This window comes from Platalea leucorodia, assembly GCF_965183815.1.
Source record: "Platalea leucorodia genome assembly, chromosome: 6".
In the NCBI taxonomy this organism is placed as follows: domain Eukaryota; kingdom Metazoa; phylum Chordata; class Aves; order Pelecaniformes; family Threskiornithidae; genus Platalea; species Platalea leucorodia.
This window is the reverse complement of record NC_138828.1, coordinates 19528399-19550357: the sequence shown is the minus strand read 5'-3', so window position 1 is coordinate 19550357 and position 21959 is coordinate 19528399. Positions and strand designations below refer to the sequence as shown.

At 39.3% G+C, this 21959-nt stretch overlaps 1 protein-coding gene across 1 annotated transcript in view; it reads left to right on the top strand.

Annotated features, from left to right (window-relative positions):
* The window catches only part of PTPN13 (protein tyrosine phosphatase non-receptor type 13), a gene marked incomplete at its 5' end in the record, with an annotated part of 102655 nt that extends 86670 nt beyond the window's left edge, over window positions 1-15985 (top strand). The window contains 15 exons of the mRNA XM_082315064.1: window positions 1494-1665; window positions 1769-1979; window positions 2918-2982; window positions 4649-4710; window positions 5395-5551; window positions 5880-6056; window positions 7364-7446; window positions 8678-8733; window positions 9845-9948; window positions 11088-11236; window positions 11753-11843; window positions 12555-12892; window positions 13424-13639; window positions 14776-14838; window positions 15856-15985. Of these exons, the coding sequence (XP_082171190.1) occupies window positions 1494-1665; window positions 1769-1979; window positions 2918-2982; window positions 4649-4710; window positions 5395-5551; window positions 5880-6056; window positions 7364-7446; window positions 8678-8733; window positions 9845-9948; window positions 11088-11236; window positions 11753-11843; window positions 12555-12892; window positions 13424-13639; window positions 14776-14838; window positions 15856-15936 (2025 nt within the window). The 3' untranslated portion in view covers window positions 15937-15985. The remainder of the gene's footprint in view (window positions 1-1493; window positions 1666-1768; window positions 1980-2917; window positions 2983-4648; window positions 4711-5394; window positions 5552-5879; window positions 6057-7363; window positions 7447-8677; window positions 8734-9844; window positions 9949-11087; window positions 11237-11752; window positions 11844-12554; window positions 12893-13423; window positions 13640-14775; window positions 14839-15855) is intronic.
* Window positions 15986-21959: the final 5974 nt, after the last annotated feature.

Here is a 21959-nt window from a genome sequence, read left to right as displayed (position 1 = left end):
CATTAACTGATGAAATAAGATGTTTGCACAAATATGTGGAGGAGTTGTTGGTCAAATACATCTATGGCTAGCATATTGTTAGGAAATAAATTTTAAGAGATTTGCTGTACAAGAGTTTACCAGGTACATATCATGTAGTACAGACGTTCATCATAGAATCATAGAATAGTTTGGGTTGGAAGGGACCTTTAAAGGTCATCTAGTCCAGCCTCCCTGCAATGAGCAGGGACATGTTCAACTTGATCAAGTTGCTCAGAGCCCTGCCCAACCTGACCTTGAATGTTTCCAGGCATGAGGCATCTACCACCTCTCTGGGCAACCTGTTCCAGTGTTTCACCACCCTCATTGTAAAAAATTTCTTCCTTATATCTATAATCTACCCTCCTTTAGTTTAAAGCCATTACCCCTTGTCCTATCTCAACAGATCCTACTAAAAAGTTTGTCCCCATCTTTCTTATGAGCCCCCTTTAACTATTGAAAGGCCACAATAAGGTCTCCCTGCAGCCTTCTCTTCTCCAGGCTAAACAATCCCAGCTCTCTCAGCCTTTCCTCATAGGAGAGGTGTTCCATCCCTCTGATCATTTTTGTGGGCTCCCTCTGGACCTGCTTCAACAGGTCCATGTCTTTCCCGTGCTGAGGACTCCAGAGCTACATGCAGTAGTCCAGGTGGGGTCCCACCAGCATGGAGGAGAGGGGGCAGAATCACCTCCCTCAGCCTGCTGGCCATGCTTCTTTTGATGCAACCCAGGATATGGTTGGCTTTCTGGGCTGCGAGCACATGTCCAGCCTTTTGTCCACCAGTACCCCCAAGTCCTTCTCCTCAGGGCTGCTCTCAATCCCTTCATCCCCTGGCCTCTACTGATACTGGGCATTGCCCCAACTGAGGTGCAGGACCTTGCACTTGGCCTTGTTGAACCTCATGAGGTTTGCATGGGCCTACTTCTCGAGTTTGTCCAGGTCCCTCTGAATGGCATCCCATGCCTTATAGTATTAGTTTCTCATCGACTGAAAACTTGCATTTAGGCTTACAGGGTCTGTGAGCAATAGTGATGAAGCGCATAACATGGAGCACGTGTGTGAGCCGTTGCTAGATCAGGACACTGAAGCACTGCTGAATACTATTAAACTTTAATAAAATTAGGCAAATACAAGTCAAATTGGATTAGGTTGTGAGTCAGATTTTCAGGTGTTGGCCTATGCAGTTATAGCGTTCCAATTTTTTAAATAGGAACAGTAAAAGAATATATCTCTTCAGATTGTTTAATATTTTGACATTTAGACTGCAAACCTGTTTCATCACTTGCAAAAGTTCAGTTATATTTATGTTTTCTGTCTCTTTGGGTGAGTATGATGAACTGCAACTATTGTCGATAAAGCGTCTGTTTTGTCCTTTAATGTCAAATGTCAACAATAGGAACAGCAATAAATGTTTCTGCAATAATGCTGTTTTACTTGGAACCTAACAAGGAGATCTCTTGGTTTTATTTTCACAGGTTAATGACATTGATGTCACTAACATGAGTCATACCGACGCAGTAAACTTTCTCCGTGCTGCCCCAAAGACTGTCAGATTAGTGCTAGGGCGTGTTTTGGAGTTACCCAAGATGCCAGTGTTGCCTCATTTACTGCCTGATATTACACTAACGTGCCATAAGGAGGATTTAGGTAACACAGAAGTATACTGCTGTTTGCTCTAAAGCAAAGTTTTTCCCTTCAGTTACAAAGAAAGAACTTGATTTTTTTTTTTTCCTCCCTTTTTCCTGCAAAGGTTTGTTGTTATCAGGAGGTCATGACAGCCTTTACCAAGTTGTGTATATTAGTGACATTCTCCCCAAATCAGTTGCTGCCAGAGAGGAGAGTCTCCACGCACTAGATATTATCCATTACATTAATGGAGTAAGCACACAGGGAATGACTCTGAAAGAAGCCAAAAGAATGCTGGAAACACACCTTCCAAAAGTGGTGCTCAAAGCGACCAGGTATGTTTTGGAAGCAAATGCTCCCCTGTACTATTTGGTTTTCTCATATGGTTGTGGTATATGAGTATATGGGTAAAACATGTTACTGGTATGACAACTAATTCATCAGAGTGGTATTAGGTGGCATGTTATTAAGGACTGATGCTGCAAAAAGGCTCTGTATATTCTCAGTTTTGTGCTTCAGTGGAGCAGAAGGTTACTAGTACTTGCTGTGCTTTCTGTTTCTTGCGAAGACAAGCCTGTGTCCAGCTATGAGGTGCAAGTGTTCAAAATGTAATTTTCAAAACATGACACAGGTTATTTAAATACAATTACTCCTTTTTCTTAAAACTACTACTGAGGGTTCTATAATCATAAAAAAGAGATAAAATGTTGTTTCGTGCTTAAATAGTTCTACTGTCACATGGATGTCCCAGCACGCTGGTGAATGTCAAAACCCTATGGCACAGATCCTAGTGCACCACTGTATTTTCACTGATCCCTGCCGCTTCGTTTTTGGCAATACAGCAGTCTAAAAAACTGTCCAGATTACTCTGTTTTAATATTTACCTGGGTCTGAAACAGTTAGTTCATTTGTGAAGTCTTCCAGCCATGCCTGCTGCACTTTGCTTCCTCTCTCCCTTTCTCCTTCCCACTCTGTTTTATCCCAGAAGGGGAAGGAGTTGCAAAGTCCTGAGGCTGCAAGGTTGAATATTTTTGTCAGAATCTAGAAGGAAAGTCCAGCTCTAACAAACTCTTCAGTGCTCCCTGAAGTAGGAACTAACCTAACTACCAGTGCTTAATCTCTCTCATTGAATATTTTAAGTATTCCAGAACTGTTGTAATACAAAGCACGATTAGCAGTTTTCCTGATAGTGTATATTTACATCAATATCTAATTATTATCATGATTTATTTGTTTTTTTAATAAAAATTTCTGTAAACATTTCTTTTCATAGAGATGGTCATGCAGTGCTTCCAAAATCCCCCGATAGCTCAAATCCATGGCCAATGAAAGCTAATGGTAAGATTTGCTTGCTTACTTATTGCAAGTGAAATGCATATGTTCATAAAAATGAAGGAACTGATATGGACCTTAAGATACCATCCTAGTCCAATGGCTGTACTAGAACTCCACTTACTAAGATCAGCTCCAGCAGGTGTTTGCTTGACCCTTCTTTTAAAAGCTCCACATAAAGAGGTTCAACAATAGTCTCTTTATTATTCCTTTTCTCTTGTAGTTTAGAAATTCTCTTTAATATCAAGTCTAAGTCTTTCAAGGAGTTTAAAAAAATCAATCAATCAATTAATTATCATCATCATCATTGTTATTAATAATAATAATAATAATAATAATGTTGTTGTTGTTGTTGTTGTTTCCTCTGACCAGGCATAAAAATACCAATTTGAAAGGACTTCAGGTCTCCCATTGGTCTTCTCTTTTTCAGGACCAAAGGAGCCCAAATTGATTTTATTGCTCCCCTCCAGTTTGTTTACATCTCGCTGTTTTCCTCTTCAAGTGTGGTGCTTCTGGTCACACGCACGGCATTGGGGGAGGCTCACCAGTGCCAAGCAGACAGGAAGAATTATTTCCAGAGTTGTGTAGACAGCATTCCTGTTAATACATCCCGAGTGAGATTAGCTTCCTTTTGCTGAATAGTTCCTCGTTCACTGACTTAGACTCAGGATCCTTTACCACCTACATTTGCTTCTGTGTAGAGCAACTGCTTATGCGGTTATTTAGCATCTTAAGCATTTGCTTTTTCTTTGAAATGTGGCACTTTGCATTTGTCTTGATTCATCGTATTCTTGTTTTTCGTATTTCATTTAATGTATCTGGATAACTTTGAGTATTGATCTTGCTTTATGAAATTATTGCAACTGTTACAGTTTAGTGTTGCTCACGTATTTTCCAAGTACTCTACACGTTCTGTTTCAAAAAAACTTAGTCAAGATATTCATTAGGAACAAGCCCTGTAACCAAATCTTGGAAGACCCCACTTAAAACTCCCTTCCTGTAGGTGAATTGTCATGCATAGGTTCACAACAAGATATAAGGTTACTTTTAGCCTTCAGTTATTTCATCTACAAGTTTCTTCGTTTGTAAAAGCATGAGAGTATATGAAAATCCAGAACTTCACTAGTAGCTAGGTATATAGCATCTACTGGTTCCACTCTGTCTCATTTATTATACTAGTAATGGGATGCCTAGGATAGGCAGTGGTCTCTGGTATCATAGTATCACTCTTTACTGAGAAGGGAAATGTACCTTTGAAGAAGGACCCAGATGTCAGGTGATGTTTAAAAAAAAAAGAAGTTAGTGACAGGTGATTGCGGGGTTGTATTTTGTGCATTTCAAGGGAAAGGGAATCATGCCCTGTTTCCCAAAGGTGTGTGTTTCCACTGTATGTTGCTAAGCTATTTATCAACATTTCTCTTTGCTTAGAGTTGGTTACTTAGCATTCATGCTTCCTGATCCCATTGAGCGTAACAGTCAAAAAGCCATTGTAAAGTATAGTCCATCAGAGGTAAGTTTGGCAATGCCCAGTAACCAGGCAGGCAGAAATGTTATTCATTTCATAACATAATATTAAATGCCTTGTTTCTTTTATACAATAATTGATGGGGGCTAATTTAATTTCTGTAAAAAAATTGTTGTGAAGTTGTTGTTTTTTCCCATTTTTGCTTAGGCTGTTCCTGTGGTGATCCCTGTGATAAAACAGAAAAGACAACTGATGCTTACAGGCCCAAGGTAAATATTCCTCTGTTGTGGCTGTTATCATTAGCTGGAGAAAAGGATCTACTTTTACACACATTTTAAAAATAAATAAATAAATGAAGCAATCCATTAACAAAAGCATGCAAACCCACTATTGTCAGTTGATGTGAATAAGCAGTGATCATAATAAATATGCAAGTTTTTTGAATTGTTCTTCTCTTTCTTTGGGACTGCTTTATCAAAACCCAAATGGTCTTAGGAGAAGGATGCAAGGCTGCGATCCAGAAAACTCCATTCTGTTTACAGTTTCTGCAGATGCTTGCATGTTACATTTACTAGATGGTTTTCTTTCTTTTTTCCCCCTTTGTTTTTTCTGAGAAATGGTGTGTCATGGGACCAAAGGTATATGTTTTATAGAGGTTATAATAATGTTAAATACTGCTATGTGTTCTCTTGTAGTAATTGCTTCTTCCTCACCATCTGTTTTTTTTTTCTTAGTTGCTTTAAAATTTTTTTATTTGCTCTTTTCATGTGAAACTTCTAACATACCTAAAAGCTGCCCACCCGTCACCCAGCTTTCTCAGATGAGAATACAATATGAATAGAGTTTTTTATTTGTTGCTAAGTAGAGCAGTGAACTTTTTAAGGGTTGCTTGCTGCTTCAGCAAACTGCCAGACTCTCTAAGAGTTGATTTGTACTGTTCTTCACTTTCTTAGATAAATGGCAATGGCATCCTAGGACCTTCTCAGGCAAATACAGAAAACAGTATCCATCACACAAAAGGACTAATGAATCTCTCAGGATCTGGAGATGCACCTTCCCTTGGCTTTACCAGTCAGATATCAGATTTTTCTAAACACAGTGACAAATCGGGTAAGAGGAGGTGAGATGGGGAACAGCATTATTCAGTCTTTAGTGTACAAGTACAAGAGAATCAAAGCATTGTTGAATAGGCTGAAATAAGTCAATGCTAGGCTGGCAGTCAATTTTAGATCATCTCCAAGTCGTGTGCTCTGTTTTAGAGGAATTAGTTGATGTTGGAAGTAGATTTATGGAAAATGGATTTTGTGTTAGAGAGAAATGAAGGAAAGCCATCATAACAACTAGAAATAATGCCATGGTGTCTGCCCCTTTAATTTTTTTTCCCCCAAAAACATCCTATATTGGGAAATACTTCTCATTTTATACTATTTCTCTTCAGAAACAGAGGTTCCAGATGATGAGTATTACGATGAGGATGATCACAATGAAGTTGTCCAGTATCTGTTGGATGTTGTAGATGAAGAAGCCCAGAACCTCTTAAATCGTAATAATGCAACTTCAGAGGCTCAGAGTCTTCTACATCTCAAGAAGGCCTCATCAGAAGATCACCTGCCAGGTAACATGAGCCATTGAAAAATCATATCATTAACAGCAAAATACTTCTTGAAACAAGGTGCCACGTAAGCAATTGATTTGGCAAGAGGGAGAGCTGACATTCAATTGATGTGTGAATGGAAAGTTTCCCAAGTAGAACACAGACAAATCATTGCTGATTCCAGTGAACTTCAGATGCAATTTAACAAGTTAAGTTCTGGTTTGATAAATCTGAATTTTGCTTTAAGTTATCTGAGAAAATGAATCCCATTCTGGAATTGTCTCTTGAGTGGAATTCATGTTGTTTAGGTACCTGGTTCTGCAGCTAGAGTCACGCTTCAGCATTTCAACATGTCATTGATTGCAGATTGCACAACTTGGAAATTTCTTGAGATCTCTCAGAACGAAACAATTTGCCAATCTGCTTTGTCTCCTTTAGAAAAACTATTTTTTTCAGTACCTGCTCTTGTCTATATGCCTTTCTCCATCTCCTCAGCTCCAGTTGTTATTAACTGAAATTTAGCATGGAGTAGGATTTGTAATTCCCTTATGGTGTCACACTACGTATGTATGCTCCAAAAGTTCAAGCAAGATGCTTGCTACTCCGGTAGGGGTTCCTTCTAGAACTCAAGATATACCTTCCAAAATTATAATTATTTCAGCTCTTTTGTTCTTCTTCAAGTTAATTGGGTTATTGTCATTGGTCATTACATTAGAAATCAGGGAACGCTGAGGTTCTGGCTGTGCCAGGATCTCAGTTGAGGAATATCATTGGAGCTCCACTACTTCCCATTTCTTGTAGCTAGGTTCTGGCCTTTGCAACTGAAGATTAATTGAATCCATAAGATACAGCAGCAGAGAACTACTGTAGCAGACAGATACAAGTCAGATTTTATCTGGCACATCTTAATTAGGTCTTGTTAATACAAAGAGCAAGTTGAGTCCTGGTTTAGACCTACTGCTGGTCTAAATGTAACTGAATTGCAGAAACACTATTGACATGGGAATCTGTAACTTACTGGCACTAGCCTGTCCATCCATTATGCTGTAGCACAGATATTCTGTTAGCTGTGCAAACAACCTCATACGTAATGACAGCTGTTCCAGTTAAAAAAGAAAGAAGCCTAAAGTCTGATTATCCTATACAGTAAGACCTCTTTTCCAACACACTGGTAGCAAAGGGATTTAAAAGATGTTTCTTGGTTTTTCTGGCACCTGTATTCCCTGTGTAGTGCCAGACAGGTGTAACAGGGTTCACATCTGTGAGAAGGTGACTCCTGGGCATCTTTTGGTGTGCTTATGCTGTATCTCCTGATTTTCCTGTTCCAGTAGAGATGAATGGAAAGCTGACAGAAGATAAGTCTGAAGACACAGACTGTGATGGGTCGTCTTTACCTGAAGATTTTTCAGAGGTGGGATGGCAAGAAGCCAGACATTCATCTGCTGATTTTGCTTTCTCAGATGCTCTTCCAATTTATTATTTTCCTTATTGGCATAAAACTTGTGGAAATAACTTTACATGTCTTTTAAATGAAAACATCTTTGTTGGTAGTAGCTGTAAATGGTGTACCAACATTTATTTTTTAAATAGCATATGATTATTTTATCATAAATTAACTATATAAGAGAACAAAGTATAGAGTTATTTTACACTGTTTCTCATATAAAGCCCAACAGCTTTTTTACAAAAAGGGTGATAATAAACTACCTTGTTAATGTTATTTCAGGCATTTAATCTGAAAGATTTCCTTGATTCCTGCTCAAAGAAAGGAAGCAGTCACAATGAATGCTGTGTAGACTTAACTGTCCAAAATGCAATTTTTGAGATTTCTTTACCTCCTACTTTTTGCTAGGATACGTTCGTTAGCTTGAACAACTTCTATATGTGGCTTACCCTACATCATTGCATGTCCTGTTTTACATCAGTCACTAGATGCCCAGGTTTTGTTTCACATTTCAGATCAGCAGAACTCTGCCTGTCCAGCACATCCTGGCTGTTGCAGCTTTCTGTCCAGTTAGTAGAGCTGAGAGTCACAGCAGGAATCTGGCTCTGTGTCACTGTGCTCTAGGAGATCTACAAGTAAAATTCTCTTGAGTTTGTCAGTGGAAACTTGCAAGCTGGCCTAATAAGTATAAACGGTTTTGTAGAGTTTTTCTTGAAAGGAGGATCAAAATGCCGCCTTCTCTGCTGAGTCTTCATCATCTGTTGAGGAGGCTGTATATAGGAGTACCTGTCATTTAGAGGTAAAGCCCTGTTCTCTTCTATACAGGAATGGTGGCTTGACAGGAGGCCGAAGTTTTCACTATCAAACTTACCTCATAAAGGGTGTTTAAGTATTAGAAACAAAAAAAGTCAACTGGAGAAAATTTAGGTGGCTCTACTGCTGCTGTGAGTCAGGAATGATTTTAAGATAGCTTTTTGGCCTTGTTACAGTAGAGCCTCTTTCCAAGTGCTCAGTGTTCTCGTCCTCTGTTATTTTGGGTTAATGAGATGTCTAAAAGAGGAAAGTCTTTCATTATGTGCTGCTTTGAACTTAGTACCCTTCAGAAATAGTCCATGTAATTGTTAATTGTTTAAAATTTACAGTGGGTGAGTGTTATAACTATGTCCTTTAATGTGTTTTGAAATATTTCTTCCACTAGCCAACACATGTAAACGGTTGTGAAGACTATTGTGAAGTAAAAGCTATGCCAGAAAGGTAACATTTCTTTTTCTAGTGTTGTTTGAAAGCAAACCTGTGAAGTCTGAAACTCTGAAGAGGGATATGTTATAATGAGAGGGAAAAAAACAACCAAACATAAAAAATGCACCACCCCCAAACCAAAACAAACCCAGTAAAATATCTGTGCAATGTCTTGTTGAATTGCTCTCTGCCTATTCTTGTTATTTAAAAGGTTGTAATTTGCCTGAATACTAGTCAGCTTTATGTGGTTTACTATGCCCTAGTTTTATTTATTCCTTTCATATGTGGTTGTAACAAGTAACTGGGCTGTGTTCAAATGGCTCCAAATAACTTAATTTGCATTGTACTGACGATTTGGTACTTGCATGTGAAGAAAATATTCAAACAATGCTGTCTTCAGTTTGAATCTTTACACGCTTCATTAATGTTACTTCTGGTTTTAGAGCACAGAAACTAAACCATATAGTTCCACTGGTCCGTCTGTTCCCATTTGGTTGCTGGGACTTTTTTTTTTTTAATGGAAAACTAAGGATGTGCCTAGCCAAGTTACTAACTGTTCCTTTTAGCTACCTTGAATTTTGGAAATTCCCAACATTGTTTTTCTTTGTGAAATAATTTTAGTCCTTAGTCTAAGTGAAGCTTCAGTCAAAGTGTATATACTTCTTTTTATGTTTTGATTAAGTTTCTGGGGAGTTTTGGGAAGAGACTTGGCACAAGCAGCAACATTATGACCTAAAATACTTAATATGTTTATCACCATCTTCAACAAAGCTAGAAAACTTGCAACTGAAAATAGATATTCTAGTGTATAGGTAGTGAATTATGTGAATGGTACAAATCTGCTATTGGATGTTATTTGACTGCATAGCCTTTGAAAAGTAATTCCAGTGGTAGTTATTACTAGATTCATGTCTTCCTGGCTCTTTTTCCACTGCTACCTTTTTCAAATCCCCGCTGGGGATTTAAAAAAGGAAAAATACGGTGGTTTTTGGAGATTACTGGTATGGATCCCATCCAGAAATACTTGTAGCTGTAAATTACTTTCTGGCGATTTTTTTATTAGGTTGCAAATGTGTTGGTTATTTCTAGATGTTCTTTCTTACTTCCATACCTTGTCCTCTTATAGATCTCCTCCACAACCTCCCTTGAGCCAAGCAGATGAAGATGAAATCACGTGGGGAAGCGATGAACTGCCGATTGAATCAGTCAGCCAGCAATGTGTAAATAAAGGCAAGAACTTTAACAAATAATCAGTGGAAAACTGAGGATCACATTAAATAGACAAAATGTCATGAGTGATTTTTAAAATGTCCTGGATATGTTTTGAGGGTTTAATGACAGGCATAATGGGAAGTCTAACAGCTCAGCAACCCTATGGAAAGGATCTTTACAGCTTTGGGTAATAAATGTGTGAGAGTTAATAGGAACAAGTAGTGGCAACATTGTGCCTGTAGTTGCAGTAGAGTTGAAACCAGCTGAGATGATTTCTTCCATAGTATCTATCTGACAAAAGCTGTAACAATACAGATGTTTGACTGTGATCAGATTGATATATTATGTGCTTCACATATCGGCTACTCCATGCTCAAATTAGGCATATTTTTTCTTTATCTCAACTCTTATTCTTCCACTGCTGCTCAATGTGGCAGAGTGAAACACTACTCAATTTGATGTGTTTGGCAGAATCTAGTCTTTACTTTTTGAGGTAGCATTAGAAATGTCAGTTCCTGAAATTCATATACAGCAGGCTTTTGTCTGCATTCCTTAAAAGAAAAAAGGATAATCCGTGTAAGCCTTAGACTAAGTCAGTAGATTTAGGACACTTTTAACTGTGATACCAGAGAGACTCTTGGTTTATTAATTTTGTTGTGCTTCAGAGAAACACTGAAGGCCTGATAGAAAGCAAGCTTTATTGGAAAAAAAGATGTATTTAACACATCTTACGATTACCACTTGAAAGACATGTTGAGTATAAGTGCTAAAAATCACAGTCTGTGATGTTTAAGTGGAGAGTTCTGAATTCATCCCTGTGTAGGTTACCGTGTGAAGAACTTACATTTAAAATGTGTTTGAAGTTTGTTTCAGTGTATTTATTGGAAGTTCAGGAAAGTACTCCCGTTAGTTCCTGGATTCATCAAAGCTGATTTTGCGTCATACTGGTTTTGTTAGTTAATTTGTTTTTGCCTGTCAAACTGAGAGGACAGCTCTGTATTCTCTCTGGTGTATGGAGGCTTTCTAGAGAAAACAAGTAGTACAGTGGTGAACAGCAACAAGGAAATCCAACATTGCCCTACAGTTTACAGTTCCCTAGTTTTAGCATTTATTTATTCGTTTATAATTAATATCAATCAGTCTTGTTCTTCTGCTAGATTTCCCATTAGTGACAAATGAAGAGATCTCTGCACTCCCTACTGTGAATGTGCTCCCTGGAGGCAAGTACTCAGGAGCCAAATTGAAGTCAGTGATCAGGATGTTGCGTGGATTGCTGGAACAGGGAGTCCCTTCTAAAGAGATTGAAGTGAGTAACTACTTGTCCTTTAAAGTCCTTTTTTCTAGTATGAAACAGTTAGAAATAGAATGGCTGGTTCATCACTGCCTTAAATACCACAGCTCTTTAATTTGCAGCTCTAAAGGGATGAAAAGACTTCCTTTACCAAAGACTTCTCTCCCTTCCCCCCACTAGCTGCTGAGAGATAAGATTAGTTTGAACTGGGAATTCAATTCAAAAGTGTGTTTACATCATTATTACTTCTGGTAAATTACCAAGTGAATATGACGTTAACAGACATAGACAAGGTAAATAAAGGCTGCGAAATCTAGCTGCAGAATGTGAAAACAGCCTTTCCAAAGTCTATTTTGCTTCATTTTCTTAGCTATGTGAAATTAGATTCCTTCCTGCGACTGAATTATTTTGCATATCTGCATTAGGATTTTTTTAAATGATTCTGTCTGTCAAAGACTTGGTTACATAACTGCTCTTAACTCTTGTTACCATTCAGTGCTTTCTAATGCATGTGTAATTGCTTCTTTACAGAACCTTCAGGAGTTAAAACCTTTGGATCAGTGTTTGATTGGACAAGCGAAGGAGAACAGGAGAAAGAACAGATATAAAAACATACTTCCTTGTAAGTCCTAACTAATCTGAAGTCCACTGTTGATATTTTGCCACCACCTGTATGGTTAGATGAATTGGATCAGAAGTGGGATGGTTTCATTCCCAGTCCTAGTTGTGCTACTGAGTAGGGAAAAAAATAAATCTGCCACTTATTTTCTACACATTTACAGCAAGCATTTATAAAGCAGTTTAAGATCAGTGAACAATAGACTACCGTAGTAGGTAGGGATGGATATTCATGGATTCTTCAGTTGTTTCAGCAGATCATGTGTCTTAAATGAGATGGAGCCAGACAAGATCTGTTTTTCCAATTTTACAACTAAAAAGACATGTATACTATTGTCAGTAAATTTCCTGCAGCAAAATTCTGTTTGTTAGGTGGGAGATGTGTGGAGGAGAAGTGAGAACTGACAAAGGTTAATTCTGAGTGAGAAATATTCAACCTCAGTTTCAGAGGTGCTGGCAGTTCAAATCGTGTATCCTGCCTGTCTGCTGGTTTAGATTTCTTCCCTAGCCATCTTTTTCTTTATTCCGAGAGAAGTACTGATTGATATCCTAAAGCAGGTATTGTAGTGATTATTATCCTTTTTTAATATAAGATCTGGAAGCATCTGTGGATATAAGTATTATGGAGTGTGTAAGGCTCAGCATCTCTAGTGTGTGAAGGTCTAATTATGTGCATGCATAACACTGAGGTATTTTTGTTGTGTGGGGATTGCAGATGATACCACTAGAGTACCTCTTGGGATCGAAGGTGGATACATCAATGCCAGCTTCATTCGCATGCCAGTGGGGAATGAAGAGTTCGTTTACATTGCATGTCAAGGACCTCTCCCTACTACTGTAGCAGATTTCTGGCAAATGGTTTGGGAGCAAAACTGTACTGTGATTGCCATGATGACTCAGGAGGTTGAAGGAGAAAAGATAAAATGCCAGCGTTACTGGCCAGATGTACTGAATAAAACCACTATGATAAATGATAGACTACGGCTTGCTCTTGTAAGACTCCAGCAGCTGAAGGGCTTTATCATTAGAGTGCTGGAGTTAGAAGAGATTCAGGTAAGTGAATCTAATTCTACATGCTGAGAATTTTTTTCTGAGTGTTGGCATTTTTAGCATATTTCTGGCTTGCCTGCTTTCAATCGCAATGTCTACATCAAGAGGTAACCCAGGGCTTCTCCTCTTTGCCCAGTGATCATTACTGGGCAAGTCCTCCTCGTTGCAGCTTGTGCTACTCTGTGGCCTTTATAGCAGAAGGCAGTTGGGCCAGGAGATGATTTCGTTATGCTAATGAGACTCTAACTTTTGGCTCCCTAGGTGCCTTTGGCCACAGAAACATACATAGGGATATGAAATTCACTAATAATTCAGTCTGGCTGGTTCATTCCTCTGTGTGATCAGCTCAGTCTGCACAGTGAACTGTATACTATTCAGTTACTTGCTAGTTATTTTCAGTTTAGCTCATTGTTTCTCTTGTTTTATTGAATTACAGAACACCTTCATTGGGCAAATCTCTCTCTTCTGAGACTGTTTCCTTTGGGAACTTCCCATGTGTTACGTTTTGTTGTTACTGTTGTTTTTAAACCTCAGACAGGTGAAGTACGGCACATTTCCCATCTGAACTTCATTGCCTGGCCTGACCATGACACCCCTTCTCAACCAGATGACCTGCTTACTTTTATCTCCTACATGCGGCATGTCCACAAATCGGGGCCTATCGTAACTCACTGCAGTGCAGGCATTGGACGATCGGGGACCCTTATTTGTATAGATGTTGTTCTAGGGTTAATCAGCAGAGACCTTGATGTGAGTACCCAAGAGGATGGGCTAAGCTGTGCATTTGACTTGCGGGAAATGTGTTCCATTGGATCTATTCAATTGTTTAAAGAATATGCCATGCTTTTGAGAGTAGCATGCTGGCCATGTCTTAATGTAACATCAATCAGGGTGTAAAACAACAGTACTTGGTAAATGTTTCTTTGCTGATGGGGGGGTCTTCCTAACATCTGCTGCTTCTTGGGTTAGCTCAGGGAATCTTCTTAAGTGTCTTGTTTGTTGACACCTCAGCAATCCAACATTGTTTGGTGCCACTTGAGACATTCTAGGGTATGTCCTAGATGTTGCAAGGACATCTCCTACCGTAGCAGACTTCTGGCATCTGGTTTGGGAACAACAGTGTGTTGCCATGATGACTCAGGCAATTGAAGGAAAAGTTGAAAAGCCTGCCTTGCCTGGCTGTACGTACTCAGTGGAACTATCGTGTTAAATGGCGTTAGGGTTGAGAGTTGTGGCGCTCAGTGGGTCGGAGATCCATGAACTGTTGGAGGGCAGCTAGAAGCCAACCAGAGTATCTGTTTAGGCAACTGAATCAAAGACTCAGTGTACAAACATCTCAGCTGGAGATGAGGGTATGTAAATTAACTTCTCCAGCACAACCAGGGATATGCTTTCTAGGGTGATCCACAGGAGGGTGCTAGCTTCCTTATGTTTATGTCCTTCAGTGGCCTGGTGTAGCAAATCTTTTTGTGAATTTGTAGAGAAGATAAGCTATGTCATGCTTAGCTCAGCAGGGTTTCTAAGCACCCAGTAAATGTCTAGAACTTCATAGACCTGGGGAAATAAAAAGTGTTTTGTTAGGTTGGACCAAGGGGCTCTATTTTCTGCACACTTGGCTTCCAGTAAGAGTAAGCAAGAGAGCCTGTGCACAGAGAAAGAAACCAAGAGGAGGAGGGTGTCTGATGTAGGAGGGCCACATCCATATTGCCCAGCGACAGCACATGCTGGTTATCTACCAGACATGCATAGGCTATAGTGAATTGCTATTTGTTTCACTACTAAATGTCTAATGTACCTAGTTGGATTCCTTGGTTTGATGCGGGGATGTTTCCTTTATATGCATGTATGTCTTTTTTGAATGTTTAACTTGTTGTTTGTTTTGGTAGTTTGACATCTCAGACCTGGTGCGCACCATGCGTCTGCAGAGACATGGGATGGTTCAGACAGAGGTGAGTCTGGCTTCCCCAGGTATACGCTAAAGGAAGGGCACTGAAATTCTAACCCTGATGTGCCAGAAAACTTTGTGATGCATACAATGATTGTCTTTGTGCCCTCTCATGCAACATTTGTGTCGTGAGAATTAAATCAGATGCATACCAGTGAGTACCAGTACATATTTAACATTTATAAACGCATGCAATTTATAACATGTTGTGTTGTTTTGATCTGTGGCTTAAAAAAAAAAAAAAAAAAAAAAAGTTGGGAGTTTTCATCTTCAAAAGCATGTGTTACAGAGGATATCAGCTGAGCTCTTTTGGCTAAGAATTGCATTATATACTGAAGAGAAAGCCTAACTATAGCTGCTGTGAATCACTGATACTACCAGAGATGTCTTGAAATCTCCTTTGGGGAGATATTCAACCAGAAGTTAAATGAATGTTTTAGGAATAATCCAGATCTAGAGCGACTTAACTTTACCTTAGAGATGGGCATCACAAGGTCTTGTTAAAATCCGCACTTTTTCTTTGAATGTGAAGGAATTGTCAAATCATATTAAAAAAACAAACAAACAAGCAAAAAAAACCCCTAAAACCAAACCACAAAATTATCAGCCCCACCTCACACCCCAAAACATGTATGAGCCCCCACACTTGTTTCATTGAGATTAAGATAAGAAGTTGCACTGTCATCTGAGTTCTGTATTAGCTGGCATTGATGCAAGACCTTGAAATTCACTTGCTGTCTTCATTTCTACTTATGTAAAGTACTTACTCTGCTTGAGGTGGTTTTGGTGTGAAAGGCGGATAAATGCCCCATATGAAAATATATGTTTAGTGGCAGGGGAGTGCCTGTATTTGTTTTAAGCTGAGGTTGCGTATTTCTCCACCGTGGGTTTTTTGTTTTGTGGTTTTATTTTTATTTAACGGTAGAAATAGTATTGAAATCAAGTGCTGTGCAGGTGAGAGTGGACTGCTTAGGTGATGCAAGCATTTGTCACATGTTCTGTGATTTCCTTTCTCTTGCAGGATCAGTACATTTTCTGCTATCAAGTTGTCCTTTATGTCCTGAATCATCTCCAACATGAAGAACAACAGAGAGGCAAATAAAATAGTGAAGCAGAAGTGCTTTTAAAATAAGGAAGCAAGGAAGTCTAGAGGCTCTCACATGTTTTCTCTGAATAGTTTTCCAGTCCCTTTCTTCAGTTGCTGTCAAATGTCTTTTCTATAAAGTCTCTCCATCATTCCAAATAAGGTATATAGCTATAAGGAAAAGGGATAGGTCATATAATACCACTAATGTCTTCAGCCCCGTGCACACATATGTGAGATTTTTGTATAACAGTAAATAATATTTAATAAAGCTGCATTTTTTGCAGCTTCCTTAATATGTCATAAAATGCTGAAATAAAAATATTTTAATTTAAAAAAAAAGTAAAGAAGAAGAAAAAAGTAATCTTATAATACTTCCTGCAGTTCTGCAACTGTTTTGGGGTATTTGTTTCTTATGGGGTGAGGGAGTGGGAGGGATGAAGCAGTATTTTTATCCTGGCAAACTTTATTACAAAGGCATTTTAACTAGCCTCTTTTCAAAGCTTGTTTATGGCACAGAATTTTTGCCCTTTTAGTACAGTTGCAGCTGTTTTATAGAGGGTATCTTGAAATCAGCATTAAGCTTTAAGAGATGCCTGTTAGCATAAGCATAGTAATGAATGTTTACTGTAAGTATCACAGTTAATAATGTTTACTTCCTAGAGTTTCATGTATATATTTATATACTTTTACAAAAAAAGCTGAATTATCAGGTGTCTAACCTTATAACTGATTAGGCATCTCCACTCTGTAAATAAAAAATACACCTGAAGTACACTGATCAGTGGGTCTGGGTATTTTTGTGTCCTGTGACTGATTTTTCTTGGCCTGACATGGCATCCTTCATTGTGGTTGCTGCACTTCTTAAGAAATTTGCAACAAAAGGGCTGTGCACATTTTAAATTTTCAGTGTCCTTCTGTTCTTCAGTGTCTGTTTGAAAAAACCTGCAGAACTGTGGGTTCCTTTCTGGAGAGTTTCCACACTATGGTGAAAGGAAGAGGATATTTTCCTTCCCTCCTTGTTTTTCAGCATCCCTGGGCGTTGAGACCCGTATCACATTTTTTTGGGGTGTGTTTGCACTTGGATGCTGTGGCAGTGAGCTGACAACAATCTAAGCTTAAAGCAGCCAGGTTTGAGGTGGGAGGCAGGGTATCGGGTTCTAAGTAACTCAGTGTTTTAGTGATATTGTAAACAGTCAAAACTGTTCTGAAAGGAAATCTTCATTTTATGTTGCATGGGAACCTCGGATCATGAATAACTGCCATCAGCCAGCGCAGGGGACCATTTGAGGGTTTGAATAGTATTCCTGTCCCAGAAGTCCTTACCAGAACTGAAGCTTGTGACTTGTGCTGTCATGAAGGGTATCAGAGTACTAATTTGACAGCATTCTGCATTGCAATGGTGGAAATAAGTTCAGAGGCCTGTGATTATCCAAGGTTTTCACTCTTCAAAATGGTAGCCCACAGTGTTCTGGTGTCCCAAAACTAAAACGGTCACCGTCTTGCTTGTTTAATGGTATTCTAGCTAGCAATAGCATGACTTAAAGAAGGAAAAGAGCCTTTTTCACTTGTCGCAGTAATACTATGATTTTTATTCCCTCCAGCATACCAGCACAGTTGAAAAATTGTGCCCTTCTCAGAGCAGTGTAGTTTGAGGAAGGAGAATTAATTCTGTGTATAGAAGCAGAGGCAAATTGACTAGCCGTGTTGACAGTACACCTATCTGAAGGAGCTTTAAAGTGAAGACAGAAGATTTTCAGGACTACAGTTGTCAACAGGCAAAGTAAGTAAATGCAGCTAGTTGATACACTCCTGCTACTGTTCTAACACAAACAGTGAGTTCAGAGGATTTGGGTCTGGTTTTTAGAAACAAACAAAATGGTTATGGTAACTAGACAGTATGGTTAAGGCAGTTGAATTCCTCCTTTAGATGTTTTCAGATACATGCCAAACAATGTGGAAACAGGAACTGATTTTTGTATAGTATGCTACATGAAGCCCACTTTGGTACGACACAAACAATTTGCATGAGATTACAGCTTACGGGAAACACAAATCAGTACAAGATTCCAGGATTTGCTGCTTGTCCTCACAAATACGAAGATCTGTGGTATGGTATGTTATACCCAATTTCCTTTTAATGATGGATGCATAGAAAAGCAGAGGATAATTAACTTGACCTAACCTTCCCATCCTCAGAAAAAGGAAACACCCCCCACCCCCAGACAGTCTTTTCTGTTTCTCAGATGTTCACCTTGGAAGGTGAGCACATGATTAGTGAATAAATAGACCTGACTGTTCACCCTGCTAATGTTTAGGTATTGTACTGGACCCCAAGCCCAGAAGTCTAACTGGGAAACCTAGGTACCCCTACTTACTTACCAACTATTTTAACTCTTTTTAAGAAACTGGGGATCTTGTGGAGCAAAGCATCCTCATCTGAACAAAAAAGGATAAACGAGGCACTTATACATCTGCTTTCAATCTGTTTAATCCATCTCTTTCCATCTGAAATCACCCTCCCAGTACCATCAGCATGTAGCTGAAAACAAGGTCATGCAGGAATAATATGGAGTTCCTACACTGAAGTTTTCTTGGCCAAATTCCTGGTTACCCTGACTTTATGATAAAACAGATGGGCCCCAATGGGAAGCATTCAGGTGTTCCTAAGAAGTGATGGGTGTATGGTGAAAGGTGGCATTGGCCTCTTTTGAGAAGTGCTCTGAATTTCTTTGGGTTTTTGTCTCAGCCTTGAGGAACTGGTTATCTAATAAAGATGGAGTGCTCCCTAGTCTAATAGTTTTTGAGGACACTGGGAGGGTGTCTGTTTTCTGCGAAGCAGGTGGAACTTGCTGTTTGTGACACTTGACGTGATCAGTTTGGTTGAAATAGACCCCACAGCTCAAAACTTACTACAAGAAAGTGGACACGCTTATGCAGTGTGCCTGCTTAAGCTTGGTTTCTGTGGGGAACCTGGTTGGAAATCTGCACCAATAGTCATCTTTTTCTCCACAGGATTAGGCTACCTAAAATCTTTATGCCCCCTTTGAAGAAATGAGAAGAAAAATGACTGAGAAGCTAGTTCCGTGAATGGAAAAAATGCTGTGTGCTTTCTTAGTATGCTGACTGTATAATTTTCAGGAGGAAAAAAAAATCTTGAGTGGCTTCTTTTTTCTTTTTTTTCTTCTTTTTCTTCTTTTTCCTTTTTTTTTTTTTTAATGTGATGTCTTGCTGAGTAAGCAACCAGGACTTGCTCCAGCTGAAAGGAATTTTCCTTTGTATAGGTATCTGATTTTCAGCAGGAAGTTTACCAGACTAGGAAAAAAAATTATATATAACCCATTATGGTTCTAATTAAAGAACTGTCATGTGTGTTAACCCGAGAAAGGATCCTTTTTTTTCTTCCAGCCAGAGTTAGCTAACAGAAGTATATATGCTTTGCTATATAAGCAGCCCTGTGCCGTTAGTAGTTTATCATACCTTTGTTTTTCTTGCTGGTCTTTGCCTATGCAAGAGAAGGGCAACAGCCTACAAAGGAGGAATTCCAGTTGCTCCTTGGAGACTATTTTGAGGGCTCATTACTATTGCTCCTTCAATGCTTCTAAGCAGCCTCTTCCTTTACAACTTTCATCCTTCTAAAACTAGCTATCTGGGGAAAATAAGTACTTAAGAATAATTCAAGTTTGCTGTATGTAGGGAAAGCTTTCCTTTATCATATGTCCAGTGTTTTGCAGGAGGGTCCTGAAAGGTGGTAGGAAAAGATTTTAATATCTCCTCTAAGTAAGTGGAAGCAGGTTCATAACTGGAATGTGGGCCTGTATTTCTGTTAAAGCACTTGGACGTCATCCTCTGATGGTGCACGCCCAAACAGAGGCCCATTCTCTTGGATCTTCAGGTTATTCTGTAGCTGCAAAAAGTCTTCTGTCTGTATGATGAGGTGGGACTTAGGAGGACAATGAAAGATGGCATGGGAGAAATCTTGGGAGCTGGACAACTCTTTTCTGTGAGCTAAACTACATCACATCGTAGTGGAGGTGTTCTGTAGTGGCTCTGCACGTGTGGCAGAATCCAGTGTAATACCCACCCCTGCAAACCTCACAAACGAAGGCACAAGATAATAGTTGGGCCAGGATAAGTACTGCACATGCTTAACAGTGTAGAAGAAAATTTTAATCTAAGCTTTGAAAGTTCAAAAACAGCTGACTTGCAGGTGGTAAAACGCTTACAAAGTGCTTCTGACTTCCTCCATGTTTAAAAAAAAAACAAAAAACAAAAAACAACAACCTCCTCTTCCACTGGGAAACCAAAACAGCTTGGCCCCTTGTGTATGCTAGCAACTTCCTAGTTCATGTCTTCTCAGTATTTCTCGCATAAGTGAACCCATTTTTAATATGCATGATGTCTGTGATGTCTTTTCTATAGTACCTAGAGGTACAGAAACCTATGAGCCTGATGGCCAAATTTTGTTAATGGAGTAGAAGGCATTTTGCCAACATTCAAGAATGTGAGCCATCATCAGGATGCAAGTTTGAATTTATGACATCCACTGACAGTCAAGTCGGAACAAAGCTAGGGGCAAACATCAAGTGGTTTGTGGCTGTTTGCATGGCTGAAGTGGAGGATCTGTTCTGTGCTGCCTTCCTAGTGCAGCTGATCTTGGCCAACTGAAGCGTAAACTCGGGGAAATGTTCCTCATTTAAGCAGTTTTGAGAGGACAGCATAGCAAGGGCTCTAAATACTAAAGGCACAGAGTTCCGTGGTGTTTCTGTGGTGTATTACTTCATTTTACCTGTGATACAACCGTGTTCAATGTAATCCAGCAGTTATTTTCACATAAAGTGTGAAAAAAGTGTATGTACCTGTTGATTGAAGGGGAGAAGAAATGCACTAACGAAAAAAAGCAGCATAGCAGTGAAACAGAGAAATGTTTGATATACAGACTGTTTTTGTCTAGAAGTTGAAATAGCAAATCAATGCATTCCCCCCCGTGATGTTTCAAAATCAAACTTGATACAAGGCAAATAAACCCAGCAACAATGAAAAGAGGTCTGCGTTTGTCTGAAGGTAAGTCAAAGATGCTGTCAGATACAAAGGTCTGCAGAAAAAAATGCACCCTTAGATTCGTGGATGATGTCCTAGAAGGATGTTCGGGTCCTCTTTAAGAATCCCAGAGCAGAAGTCATGCAGAGCTCAAAGAGGGCCTGGTACCTGGTCAACAGCAGCAGCATGGCAGGCAGGTGGCTTAGAAATCCTGGTTGGGCTTGTGAGAGGAAAGTGGTGTGGCTGAGTCTTGGAAACAGATTATTTCATTTGGGGAAAAGTGTTTCCTCTTCCAGGAGCAGAACAGTGCTCACTACCTTCAGCCAGCTCTCTTTTTCTCTAAAGAGAAAAACAGCTGCACGCTGTGGTGGCATTGCTGTTTTCCATGGTGAGGGAGTGACTCACCTTGAAGTCAGGTGGGGGTAAGGAACAGTGTTGCTCTGTTTAAAAAAGAAAAAAAAAAGAAAAAAAAAGGCAGAACAACACCTTCTGCAGCTGGCATTCAGACCTGAATCTGAACATCGCTTGTTCTTTATTTCTACTGATTTGTGTCTGCCAGCCAAGTGGGCTCTGTGGGGAGCTTTGTTTCTTAATGAAATGTTAGGGAAGGAGTGGTTGGTTTTGTTTTAATGAAGTGCTGGAAAGATCTTGCTGGCTAAGAGGATGTGATCTAAATGATAAATCGTTGGGCTGGGAGCAGATTTAATTGCTAATTTCCTCAAGTAGGTCCCAGGAAATGGATTTTGTTTTCCTTGTTGTACTGTGATGACCTCTATAATCAGTTTTATTCTATGGTATGGCTCTTGACTGCTGCTTCAGTATAACAACCAGATTCCCAAAGTTTTGTCTCTAAATAAGTTATCTTGGTCACAGAAGCAGCCTGATATTCAGTAAGAAGGAGCTTTGTATGGACTAATTTGGCTTCTCAGTTCTCTTTAAAGCCAGATTGGACATTTCCACACTGTCCTCAAGAACAGATAGACGGGGATATCCCATAAAAA